We start from the raw sequence: 14,288 nt of genomic DNA, 5'->3' as shown, positions 1-14,288 counted from the left end.
ATAACTATGAATGACTCCTCCTCCCATTTTGGGGGGCTCTGACATTGGGAATTTTGAATTTGAAGTTTTTCCTCATGCAAGTTTCCTTTCATAGCAAGAGCACAAAAGTGAAAGCATAAAAAATTCTTGCATTTATTTGTTAATGCTTCCATCAACAATGGAATGCTTGTTTGAAGTAAGCTATTCTCCACTTGTTACATTTATTTTGGGGTCATATCACTTTGGACTTCAGGTGGAAGGAACACATGTTTTAACATTACCTCATGAGGAAAAGACCCTGCTCATGGAAAACAAGCATGTCAGGGAGAAAGCTAGGTTAAAACTCCACCTGAAGATATATTTCAATGAGGAGGTTTTTTAAAAGCAAACAATCACAGGAGAGCATTTAAACGTGTTGGCCCTTGCCAGAAAATCCGTAGGCTAGCTTATAAGCTGCATCCAGACCCTACTCTCAGTTTTGTAGCTCTCATTGACCCCTATTTGTGCATGTGAGGTGCCTCTCCTTACCAAATTACCCCGTGGGAATGATAGTTGTTAAGTTCCACCTAGCAGAGGGACAGCCCCTATTTATCTACAGCTCTTCAGAGGTGTGAGATTTGTGAGATCTTTGAGCTTCCAACCCAAATCAGGTTGTCTGGAGAGAGTTTGGTCCTATGGCTTAATAACTTGGCTATCACTGCATTAGTAAACTTCCATAATGCTCCAGAAGTCTCACATCACCTCATCTTTCTCTCATTGTTTCAGGTTATGGACCTTAAAGGACAGATGATCTACATCATTGAGTCCAGTGCCATCTTGTTCTTGGGATCCCCCTGTGTGGATCGACTAGAAGACTTTACAGGACGTGGCCTCTATCTTTCAGATATTCCGATTCATAATGCACTTAGGGATGTTGTTTTAATAGGAGAACAAGCCAGAGCTCAAGATGGACTGAAGAAAAGGCTAGGAAAACTTAAGGCTACTCTTGAGCAGGCACACCAAGCCCTTGAAGAGGAGAAAAAGAAGACAGTAGATCTTCTGTGCTCTATTTTCCCTGGAGACGTTGCACAGCAGCTGTGGCAAGGACAAGTTGTACAGGCCAAGAAATTTTATAATGTGACAATGCTTTTTTCTGACATCGTAGGGTTCACTGCTATCTGTTCCCAGTGTTCACCTATGCAGGTTATCACAATGCTCAATGAGCTCTACACTCTCTTTGATTATCAGTGTGGAGAGCTGGATGTCTATAAGGTAGAGAATTTATTGCATCAATTTGTCTTCCTAGAGAGGGGAATCAAGCTTGTAAGGTTATTTGAATGATATAATGCAACTTAGAGAGGATGTTAATATGGAATAAGTCATTTAACAAATTATATACCTCAGAATGCAATCCTTTGTGCATTTAGTGTGGAGTAAATCTGCTGGCTTCATTGGCACTATTTATGAGTTAATGCCTCAAGGACTGATAATAGAACCTCATGGATGGTGGATGAAAGATGAATATTTTTTGTCATAATGAAACACCACAGTAAACCAGATTTTACAGCTCAAAATAATCTGCTCCAGCAACTGGCAAGTTGCACCATGCAATTAGCACATCAGAACTCAAATTCATGTGAATCTCAAGAGGGTGTGTGCGTCTTGGAGGGGACAGAGTTATGGACAACCCTTCCAAGTGTGTTCTGTGTTTTCTTCATGTGATTTTACTTGTGCTCTAAGTTATTTATTTTAACGTTCAGGTAGAAACCATTGGAGATGCATACTGTGTGGCTGGAGGCTTACACAAGGAAAGTGAGACCCATGCTATTCAGATTGCTTTGATGGCTTTGAAAATGATGGAGCTGTCCAATGAAGTGATGTCTCCACATGGAGAGCTCATCAAGGTTAGCATGTTATCTCAAATTCACTAAACTACTGATATTTTAAATACTGGCTGGTTAAAAAAAAAGTTCCTTATTTTCATTGTTTAGTGAAGTATTACCTAAAATGCTTTTCTTTCACAATGATTTAATTTACCTCATGACCAGTGCTCTAAATTCATTTGTGCTTTTCTGTGCAGAATTGGGACCAAACCAGGTAAGATGTGAGAGACCCATGATCAAACCACCTATATTTTAGAATTTGTTTCATGGTATTTATATGGTGGGAGGTGCTCTTTTGAGGGCTGGAGAAGGTGGTTTTAACCATCTCCTTATGCTTGTTGTTGTTGTTTTGTCGTTTAGTTGTGTCCAACTCTTCGTGACCCCATGGATCAGAGCACGCCAGGTACTCCTGTCTTGCACTGCCTCCTGCAGTTTGGTCAGACTCATGTTGGTAGCTTCGAGAACACTGTCCAACCATCTCATCCTCTGTCGTCCCCTTCTCCTTGTGCCCTCAATCTTTCCCAACATCAGGGTCTTTTCCAGGGAGTCTTCTCTTCTCACGAGGTGGCCAAAGTATTGGAGCCTCAGCTTCATGATCTGTCCTTCCAGGGAGCACTCAGGGCTGATTTCCTTAAGAATGGATAGGTTTGATCTTCTAGCAGCCCATGGGACTCTCAAGAGTCTCCTCCAGCACCATAATTCAAAAGCATCAATTCTTCGGTGATCATGCTGCTTTCCCACAAAAGTTTCTATTTGCCCCACAAATATTGCCCCACAAATTTGTGGTGGTGATACCTTTGAAACTGGCATAGCTGATGTGTTGCCACTGGATGTTCAGTCACTCAGAGTACAAAGCAGAAATCCAGATTCTGTGAAGAAAGAGAAAGCTGGGTTTGGCTAGAAGGAAACCCTCATGCAGGGTCAGACTGAGGACGAGGAAAAGTCCTAGGATGTGGGGAAGTTATGACATAGATTGTCCCAAACCAGGGGGGCTGAAGAAAATGAAAAAGAACAGAGTAAGAAATGAACCAAGACAGGAAGTTGAAGGAATGATAGGTGGCTCGAGAAAGAGCAGGGGAGATGGAACTGAAAGAAGAAGAGGATAATCAGCCAGATAATCAACTTATGGCTGGGGGACCACAGTGTTTAAAGCCGCTGTTTAAAGTCAGCTGCTTAAAACTATTGGCTACCTCTGTCCAAAAGGACTGGTCAGGTCAGTGGGCAGGGTTGCTAAAGAAAGTCATTCCAAGTTGTGGAGTTCATAGCAGTTATTCCAGCTCCTGTTTCTATGGCAACATTATCACCTGGCAACTTTTAGAGAGTAATGAGAGCCCCAAAGGGGCCAAGGACTGAGTTTTAAATATTGATCTGAACTGCACAATCACTTTCTTTGACTGCTAGATTCTGCAGAAAAGATAAACATGCCTTGGCAGGGGGGGGGGAAATTATGTTTGGATGATTTATTTTCAGCCCAGGCAGCATGTGAACATGAATCACCAAGTGGACATTAATAAAAATCAGGAGAGCACTGCTGGTGTGCTAAGCTCATCTTGCGGTCACTGTTCTTGCCTTCCAGTACAGTTACCAATTGCCTTTCTCACAAAGACACTTTGTCTAGCCAGAATCTCAGGGCTATCTTTCTTCCCAGACTGCTAGAATCAATCTTCTTTTCCACTTGAGTTTCCACTGGAGTCTCATCAGCCCTCACAGACCTGATCCTAGGCTGATATCCCCCCTTTTTACTTTTCTGTCTCTTCTTCTGTTTTTATCTCCTTTTCCGAGCAGGGCATTTTTCCACTCTGAGGCTGCATTCACACGGCAGTTTATTCCACGTCCTTGATGCTTTCCTAACTCTGAGATTCCAGACAGCATAAGAGCCACTTCCAGAACTATAGTGGAATTTGGTGAACTATAATCGAATACAGCACATGTTTAGCATTCATGTCCATTTTATTTGCAAATGGGTTTCTTCTGGAAGCAAATTACATGGAAGTGAGCATTAAACTTGTACTATATTCCACCATAGTTCCACAATGCAACCTAGCAGTACATGTCATAGATAGTGCTATTGGGAAATGTAGCCCTTAGACTTCACAGTCCTATTCCATAATGTTAGACTTTCCAAGAAAGGGGCTTGATGTGGTGACTAGTGTGTTATCTATCCCTAACAGCTGGCATGTGGGCTTAGCTCTTGGACCTTATCAATAGAAGTTGTTTACACTTAATGTTTTCAACACACTTAATCATAGTTAGCTCTTACAATATTTGACACTTGCTGTGTAATTGTATTCTATCTCAAAAGCTATCTCAAAAGCAAACTATTATGATCCTAAATTGAGTTTTCATTACTGTTAATCAGCATTCCTCTGGAAAGTCCCCTTGGTGCCCATAAAACCATGTTAATGTCACTGTGGATAGCTCAGTTGGGAGAGTATGAGACTCTTAATCTCAGGATTGTGGGTTCGAGCGCCATGTTGGGCAAAAGATTCCTCAATTGCAGGCGGTTGGCGCAGATCATAGCTGCCAAGTTATCCCTTTTTTACAGGGATTTTCCCTTATGCTGAATAGGCTTCCTCGCGAGAAAAGGGAAAACTTGGCAGCTATGGCGCAGATGGCTCTCATGGTTTCTTCCAACTCTACAACTCTACAATTTTATTATTTATCCCTTGCTTTCCTGTGGCCTACTAAGAATGCAGCATCTGCCTAGTTTTAGGCATAGCATGAAGAAATGCAGAATTTTCCCCTTTTAAAGCAGTCCGTGCCTCATGAGATATTGTACCTTGCAACTCAGCAAATCCTAAATTGGTTGTGGTTTCACTATAACATTCAAAAGGCACTGACCCCTCCAGTTCCTGGGAAACACCTGCCTTCTGTTTTCTGGGCTCAATCACTTCAGTAGCAGGTGGGTGGATCCTAGTTGAGAGAAACATTTACATATTATAAGAGACAGAAAGTTACATATTATAAGAGACAGAAAATACATATTTATCTATTGATTCCAGGCTGCTGGGAACTGGAAAACATGTATGCATTGCAGAGTATTTTGTTTGATTATATTAATAAAAGTTTGAACTGTGATTTGAATACGCTTCCATCAGTCAATGCAGGCATTCTCTTGATCCTTGTGTAAAGAACTTTCAAGTGATTGTCAATGCCAGCCTGTAAATTAGGAGACTATTCCTTGATTGCAGCTTTGTATAAAATTTCTACTATGCAATATGCCCTTCTTTATTAACAAACCGCAAAGAAAAGACAGTGTGCATGTAACTCTTGAGAGGTGTTTGTTTTTGAGGATACAATATAAATAACTAATTTTTCTAGCTGTAAACAAGCAGTATGCTGCAAAGCATTTTGTTGGACATGGAAGAATAAATTGGCTGCATAGTATTTACTATTTAAATGTAATTGTAAAGTACAGAACAGGATTGTAAGTCATGGTAAGTGCTTGATTTGAGGGGAAGCCAAGATGATAGAACTGTTGAAATTGTCTTAAAATTTGAGAAAAGAGATTTTGACCAAAATACCAAAGAAGCCTTTTTCAGGAAATGTGGTATCTTTTATTACTTTTTGAGCTTCTGATAAGTGTTGGAATAAATGAACCTTGATTTTGGCCCTTTTCACACTTGAAATTCATGCAAAGGATGCTTTGATGCTAGTGCTTACTTGGAGCTAGAGTGCTAAATTAATGCACATATTTCAGTTATCTGTTGATGCCACTGTGTAGGTGTTGGTTGTCTTTGATTTCATGCAAATCAGCTTTCCCATTTCAAACAGTTCAGTGCATAAATCTGACACTTATTACAGCTGGATTTGCAAAAAGGAAAATGAAAAGGAAAGGATTGTCTTCTGTACACCTTTATTGCGAATTATTCTGAATTCACAAATTATGTGACCTTCTCTGCTTTCCTTATTCCCATCTGGAAACTAATGCCTTTAGCAAGATCTAAATCTGCTCCCTACTGATGAGGAGTATTTTTACCCCTCACTTTGCCACCCAGGGCTCCTTGGGGAGGAAAAGTAGAGAGTGTGAATGTGTGTGTGTGTGTGTGTGTGTGTAAAATTTCCATATTTTTACTCCTCACTGTATCTTAAGACATCTATACACGTACAGCCACATTGTAGCTGCTTTAGGTAATATCATTTGAAAGTTAAGGTCATTTAGGTGGTGTTTGATAGTGGAATGAGCTACCTCAGAATTTCTGCATTGTAGAGGGTTGGATCATAGGACACTTGGGGTCCCTTGAAACTCTACAAATCTGTGATTCTCTTATTCGATCTCTGGCAACTTTTAGCCCTCCTATCAGGGAAACATGATCTCCCACAAGTTCCTTAGCTAGAGGTTAATGGACTCATTTTTCAGAAAATGGTCCACAGAACACCAGCTCCATTTGTCCCCACAAGGTTTTCTGGAAAAGAACAAAACAAAAACTAACATTCTGCATCAACCGTGCCTGTTGGACTTACTCAGACATCTCTGCACAAACATGCTTTGTTTAGGCGAATGGTTATGCAGAGTAAGCATCGAAAGAAGTTTTCTGTTTTACCATCTGACTACTGCTCTCCAAATTCCACTGCTCATATTCTGGCCATAATCCACAATGATTGCAAACGAGCTAATAAAACTTACTGCGTCCTTGATAGTTTGATTTTCGTCAAGTGTAACAATCAAACAATATTACATCTCTTCTTTTGTTTTCAAAAGATGCGCATAGGTCTGCATTCCGGCTCGGTCTTTGCTGGCGTCGTCGGTGTTAAAATGCCGCGCTATTGCCTATTTGGAAACAACGTAACACTTGCCAACAAGTTTGAGTCTTGCAGCGTTCCTAGGAAAATAAATGTCAGCCCAACAACCTATAGGTACAGTAGTTTACTATGCAAAGTTCTTACACTATGCGGGTGGTGGCTTGTTAATCACTTTCACATTTATCTGCAGCTTTCTCCCCTCTGCAAAGTACCACATCATATCCTATGACATGGTTCTATTGAATTAGCAGAACTGTGGGGGGAGAGGTTGGAAGAGACTGTATTTAGATTTTTGTACTTCTTGGCTTTGTGCAATGCTCAACAAGAGAACCACTGTCAGGAATGGAGAAACCTGAATGTCATGGAAGGTTGAATAAAATTATCAAACAGTGATGTGTTTTAATTTGGTATTGTATGATTTTTTCCTTTCCTTTTAAATTGTAAGTCACTTTGAGACAATTTTTCCTCTGTAACCAACAAGCAAAACAATAACAAATAATAGAGTCTTATTACCTATTATTTACTGCATTTATTAACAACTAGTATCATGAAGCCCGTTAAATTAACGGGTGCTAGAACAGTGAGTTTGATAAGGGTGCTGGGCCCCCAAGGCCAGAAGGAGCGCCCAGGAGCAGCAGCAGCAGCAGCAGCAGGTGGCGGCGGTATTAACAATTGTATGATTTGCAGTACAATAAAAACTTACATAAAACAATTCCAGATATAAGAATAGTTAAACAATTGCACATATGTATACCTAGCACATTTGAAAAGCTAAGCAGGGTCAGTTATGATTTCAAATTGGATAGGTGGACCATGTGGTTGAGATTTCTGCATTGCAGGGGGTTGGACTAGATGACCCTCTGCTGGTTCCTTCCAATTCTATTATTCTATGAAAAACATTGTTTTTTTAAAAAAGCATATACAACAATTAAAAACAAGCAAATACCCTTTGATTCCAGTAAAAACGTATTCAGATGGGAAGCCTATATGAACTAGCAATTTGTTTGTATTGATGGCAGATACAGCACACCATCGTGCATAAAAAATTAGGGATCTCAGCGCAATGTGATCCATAATGAAGTGAAGTAAGAAGTTATGTCACTTGCATTTATACCTCCAATGCAGTAGTTTAATATATGCATAAAGCTCTGCTGTGCAGAATTCACTTGTCCTGGGGCTTTCATTCTCTTCAATATCAGAGACGGATACAGTCATACCTCGGGTTGCGAACGTGATCTGTGTGGGAGGCACGTTCGCAACCCGCAGTGTTTGCAACCTGCACCACCGTGTCTGCGCACACGACTGATGCAATTCGGCGCTTCTGCATATGCACATGACATCATTTTGTGCTTCTGTGCATGCGTGAGCACTGAAACCTGGAAGTAACCCGTTCTGGTACTTCCGGGTTCAGCACTGAGCGCAACCCAAAAACACGCAACCTGCAGCATTCGCAACCTGAGGTTAGAAACTTGAGAATAAATTCTCCAGATCTTTGCATTGCAGTGGTTAGTTCGGAGTGAAACTGTCACCCTCCCATGCAAAAAAGCAACAAACATGAATTTATTTTGATAATATTGATCACCATTATTTAAAGGTTACATATATATTATATTTTACCGCATTTCAATTTTTCTTGCAGGTTACTAAAAGATTATCCAGGATTTGTATTTACTCCTCGTTCAAGGCAGGAACTTCCTCCCAACTTTCCAAGTGATATTCCCGGGATCTGTTACTTTCTTGATGCTTACCTTCAAGGAACAAATTCAAAGCCCTGGTTTCAAAAGAAGGACGCTGAAGATGGAAAAGCAAATTTCTTAGGGACACCAACAGGAGTAGACTAAGCTGTGCTTTCTTGCATTTTCAGAATGAGTTCTGTATGAACTGAACATTCAAAAAAAGGAAACATGACAGCACTTTAGCTTGTTAACACCTGAAAGCCAGTATTAAAATTACCAAAAAACAGATATCACATACTACTTTTAATTTTTATTTTACGTAAAAATATATTAAGTCAGTGGCAGTTTGGAAGGGGAAGAAGCAGGAGTAGCCCATATTAGTGACACCTCATGTAACAATGAAAGGGGGAATGCCCAGGCACCTAATATTTCTTTTCCTCTTGCAAACAGCTGCTTTACCAAGGTGAGTCTGATAAGGGCCCCCTACTTCCCTAGAGTATGTGCTTGACACTTCTCTCGACTTCCCAGTCTTTAGGAATCACTTCTGGAGGGACAGCATTCAAAACAAGCAGAACTGAGCTGCTTGCTATATGAACAGCATAACATGTAGCACTGCTCTTTCTTGAAATATATTTGGGTTACTTAGTGGTGGGTGGGTGGGGAGGTGTTGCTCACCAGGCTTCTCAACACCCAAGTGCCACTGCTGGCACCAAGAAGGATGGGGGAATGGCAAAGTGGGCAGGGAGTGTGGTGCAATGGTGCATGCCTGGAAGAACCAATTCATGCTTCCATTGCCATGCCTGCACCACACCAAACTCTCTACCACCTTATCTCTTTCTTGGTAACTAGCAGTGATGCTTGGCATTGGGAAGCCAGGTGAGCAATGCCACATTGCCCACTGCTGGTTTTAAACATGCACATTGAATACATTGCAAAGAGAAGGCCTACCTAGATGCAAATGGAATTGGTGTCTAGCCTCTCATCCTCATTCTGCCTACAGGGCCTCACAGATGCTACAGTACCATCTAAGTTGTAGCCTGGAATGACACTATAGGCCACCATTGATTTGATGGGGAGAAGGCTGTTTGGTTCATAAGTGGAGGAAGCGAAAATATGCCCAATCTCAGTTATTGCACACTGCAAGCCATGCAGCCTTTTCTTAATTTCCATTTACAGCCCATTATTACTATAGTGGTATTTTAAAATGTATAGCAGAAACAAAGTTGACAAACTATTCCTAATCTTAATTCTTCCAGCACCATACCTCAATGTGCTTTTCGTTATGCGGTGGGTTTTCACACGGTAGCTCAGAATGCATTTGTAGTGCATGGCGTTCACGTTGCATGCATACAGAATGCACTACAGATCAGGATCTAGGCCCCATGTGTACACTGTGATACTTTATGCATTCTCAATGACACCAAAAATGGCTTGGCTGGACTTTTTTTCTGCCTTTGCATCCATTAGTCCTGGAAATTAACAAAGAGAGTAAAATTCTTGTCAGGATGGTAAAATACTGACCAATTCTGAAACTAAGTTAGGAGGGATTTTTCCTTTTAGTAACTGTTTTTTTCTGCCACACTCTGGGTCCAAGCAATTCTGTGTAGTAAGATCTCCTTCCTCTGTCCTCTCCCTCCATCTCTGACTTGTAAATGTTCCTCTTCATTTGTACAACACCCTGAAATTATTCTTGACATACCTGTCTGAAAATGGAATTTCTTTTTTTCTAAAACTTACTGCTCTGACTTCTCTACTTCCTACAGTTTCCTACTTCTTCTCTCATGTGATATAAGAAGTATGTGTCATCGTTAATATGTGTCATCAAAATAATTAGGAAAGAGAGGAAGCATAACATGATGGCACAACCTCAATTTTTGGAAGGCATGGAAGCCATCCATGAATCAGAATGTCATACTGATTTTTTCATTCCAAATTAGAAAGCTTAAGCAGGATCATAGAATCGTAGAGTTGGAAGAGACCCCAAGGGTCATCTAATCCAACCCCCTGCAATACAGGAATCTTTTGCCCAACATGGGGCTCCAACCCACGAGCCTGAGATTAAGAGTTTCATGCTCTTTTACCAGCTGAGAAGCATATAAAGTGGCCAAAGTGTCCTAAAATATGGGACATCCTTTTTCACTGCATTGCTGCATCATTTTAAGTAAAGCTCTGTTCGGTATTAACCATTTCCTGAAAGGCACAGGTTAATCAGATATTAAAAGGCCAAGCATTTCACTTAGACTGCAATCCTATGCACACTTACCTGCAAGTCCCTTTGAAGTTAATGGGACTTAATTTTGAGTAGGCCTATATTTGATTGCTCTTGCATATATGGTTATCAGCTGTTTTCAGTGCTAGTATACAGATATGTCACTTACTGCTTCCTGAACTTCTTTCACTGTCAATAAATTATACCAATGTGTGTATATGTGTGTGTGTGATTATAATCAAATGCTAAAACCTCTGTAATCAAACTTATAAATCTGATTTCAAGGGGAACAAATCTCCCCTGTTATGTATTATAGCAATAAATGTTTTCTTTTCGTTGCTATTTAAGTTTATATTAAAGTGTAAAGTAAACTCTTCCACAGTATCGACCATTTCTAAACAGATTGCATTGCATTCAGTACAGAAGTGTAAGGAATATATATACGGTGTGTATATATATATATATATATATATATATATATATATATATATATGGTGTACTCATGTTTTGATATATGATAACTTCAATAAAAGGAAAAACACTTGAATAATGTACAGAACATTTTTTCCTATATGCATAAAAATAAAAGGCTGTCAGTACGCTGCATAAACAGCCATGTCAACTCCAGCATAATGACAGGGTGGAAGGCAGCCTAGCCAAGTTGTTTAATGGAATGAGGGGTTTCACAAAGCAATTTGGCAAACTACTCTGTGAAGTCCCCACCCCCATTCAACGTAGCTGGAGTGAGGTTTAACAAGGGCACTTCAAAAAACTGCTGTCTGAAGTGCCTCTCATTTCAAAAGGCTTGGGGGTTGGAATAAGATGTGAGTGGAGGGTGGGTTAAGCTGTGGTGGGATAGGTGAGGGGATGGGTGGGGTAGTGGAGCTGGCAAGGTTTGAGGGAAGGGGGGTGGCAAAAGGGTTGGATGGCTTAGGTTGAGTGAAGTGAACAGGGGCAGTAGCTCCTAATTGCATAATAAATGTACAAAAAAACCCTGCCAGTCTTGTCCTAGTAAAGGTCAGTAAAGTTGAATCATAAGACAGCAGAATAATGTAATTCAAGTTCAACCTTCTCCTTCAACTCTATGGATCCTGACCAACACTTATGGAGCAGAATGGTGCCAAATTCCAGGGCTCTGGCACAGTCTGCATGAGGAAAGGTTTTCCATGTCAGGCCATGGTATATCCCTGCTAGACTCCAGTGATTGATCCGACATGGTTACAGATTGTAAGTTATACTTTGCTGATTTGGAAATCAGTAGGTGAACCCACAGCATGATAAAAATGTCAAAGGGGCCCTACATGAACAGACCAAAGATCCAGTATTCTCTTTCCCAAAATGGACAACTAGGTGCTTCCAGGAAGTCAACAATGAAGAACCTAAAGACAGTATCCCTCACCTAGTGTTGCTCCCTAGGATGCAGTAACTAGAAGCATCCTATCCCTCCATCCTGATGACTAATCTATGGTTCCACACTCCATGAATTGGTCTAAACCTTCCTTAAATTTATCTAAGCTAGTGGCCATCTCTTCATCTTGTGTCTGTGAATTCCATAAAATTTGATTAATATATTCTTTGTGAAGAAGTGCTGCATTTCATCTGTCCTGAATCTACTACCAGTCCATTTTCATTGAATGACCCATCTAGTGTTATTAGATAATAACACTTTGTGTGTATGTATGTATGTATGTATGTATGTATGTATGTCTGTACGGTATAGGCACAAATTGATGTATTAATCACTGTCTTGAGGCAATTTACATGTAAAATAATTTGTTGTTGTTGTTTAGTCGTTTAGTCGTGTCCGACTCTTCGTGACCCCATGGACCATAGCACGCCAGGCACTCCTGTCTTGCACTGCCTCCCGCAGTTTGGTCAGACTCATGTTGGTGGCTTCGAGAACACTGTCCAACCATGTCAGTTAAACACAGTTAAGTACTCAAAAGTACAAAAGAGAGAGAAAAGAACATTGAAAATAAGACCAAAATTCAAACAAGTGGACACTCGTGGTAAAGAGCCACTTATCCAGCTGGGAAAGCCTGTCAGAACCAAGATGTCTTCAATTGTTTCTGGAAAGTGCAGATAGTGGATGCCTGTCATATTTCAACAGGAATGCTATTCCACAGAAAATGGGCAGCCCTGCTCCAAGTTACTGTAGAGTGAGCTTCTTAAGATCTTTGGAACTTGTAGAAGAAACTCCACAACCACAGTCACTTTCCCCCCTAAATTACTCTGCTCCCCTGCTTTGCACACACAATGCTTTAGCCTTTCTCCTAGGGAAGATGCTTCAATCTTGGTTGCCCATTTAAACAGCTCTATGCTATCCCTTTTTGGAGATGGAGCCACTAGAATTGTACACAGTATTTCAAATGTGGCTACCTCATAGATTTGCAATGCTACTGATGAAACAAGCATACAGAATTGTTTTCCTGTTGTGTAGTCTTGCCATAAGATAAACTGCTGGCTTCTCTTGTATGTAGAACCCAATATTGTGCCCAGATGTTGACTGCTTTTGCATGTGCATGGCCTGGCCTACTTTGGTGATCCTATTTGTCTCTCCTCACTGTGGCCAGAAATAGCTGCTTTCCCACCTCATTTATTTGCATAAAAGGGCTGCAGACCTGAAACCGCTTAACTCTGGACCAGTTCCAGGTGACTGAACAGAGACTAGTCAAGTGTAAATTGTTTGAGGATTCAGGCTTAGAGAGGCAGGAAATGTATCTCCTTAGAGTGTGAGACTCCAAAAATAGAAACTCGGCTGCCATTTATAGTAAGGCTTACATCAGGTCACTGAATCATCTTGCATTTTATTCTCTCCCCTTTTACTTCTAACATGTAGCAGCAGTAGTTTTTTTTAGGGATCTTAAGTCAAGCCTTTGAGCATGACCATACTTTCAAGACTATATTTCATTTCTAACAGTAATAGGATTGGGGGTGGAAATAGATTTTAAAAAATGGTTCTAAGCCAAAGTCTTATTCTATGACTTGAGGTAAATCTTTTAAAGCTAGATTTATAGAACCACAGAACTGTAGAGTTGTAAGGGACCATTGGGGTCATCTAGTCCAACCCCCTGCCATGTAGGATTATATTTTTTTTGCCCAACATGGGGCTCAAACCCCCTGACCCTGAGATTAAGAATCTCATGAACAATTGACTGAGCTATCCAACTAGGATCTTTGAACTTTTGATACCAGTTTTGCACTTTTGACTTTTCTCAACAACAGTATAAGATCTCAGAAAGATTGTACTCACCTGAAGGGAAAGAGCAGATCCATTCCTGCTGGCCTGTCCCCATAAAATCTGTCGTTGCCACCTAAACATGGGGCAGGGGGGCACATCTGTAACAGGAACATGGTCGAAATGTTCAGTCCCTTTCCTAATGATCCCTAGCATGGAATTTGCTTTTTTCAAACCTGCCACACACTGGGTCATGTGTGCTTCCCATCACACATTGCAGAATACTTTGGCGGTATGTCTAATCTCATGTTCCAGCATAACTGTATATTAAACTTTAGATCAATCCTTAACATTTAAGAGAAAACATATCTCAGGCTGCTGTCTCTAGATGTTGTTGTTGTTTAGTCCAGTGTTTCCCAACCTTGTGCCTCCAGATGTTTTGGGACTACAACTCCCATCATCCCTAGCTAGCAAGACCAGTGGTCAGGAATGATGGGAATTGTAGTCCGAAAACAGCTGGAGGCACAAGGTTGGGAAACACTGGTTTAGTCGTTTAGTCGTGTCCGACTCTTCATGACCCCATGGACCAGAGCATGCCAGGCACTCCTGTCTTGCACTGCCTCCCGCAGTTTGGTCAAACT

General features: G+C 40.8%; 1 protein-coding gene across 2 annotated transcripts in view; it reads left to right on the top strand.

The window, feature by feature from the left end:
- Positions 1-10,842, top strand: part of GUCY1A1 (guanylate cyclase 1 soluble subunit alpha 1) — a 37,681-nt gene extending 26,839 nt beyond the window's left edge. For both annotated transcript variants that reach the window (XM_035112325.3, XM_088660182.1), the window contains exons 6-9: positions 745-1,230; positions 1,719-1,862; positions 6,544-6,698; positions 8,224-10,842. In XM_035112325.3, the coding sequence (XP_034968216.1) occupies positions 745-1,230; positions 1,719-1,862; positions 6,544-6,698; positions 8,224-8,425 (987 nt within the window). In that variant the 3' untranslated portion in view covers positions 8,426-10,842. The remainder of the gene's footprint in view (positions 1-744; positions 1,231-1,718; positions 1,863-6,543; positions 6,699-8,223) is intronic.
- The last annotated feature ends 3,446 nt before the right edge of the window (positions 10,843-14,288 follow it).

Source organism: Zootoca vivipara, chromosome Z1, assembly GCF_965207765.1.
Source record: "Zootoca vivipara chromosome Z1, rZooViv2.hap1.1, whole genome shotgun sequence".
NCBI classification, from domain to species: domain Eukaryota; kingdom Metazoa; phylum Chordata; class Lepidosauria; order Squamata; family Lacertidae; genus Zootoca; species Zootoca vivipara.
This window is presented reverse-complemented; position numbering and strand designations above follow the sequence as displayed.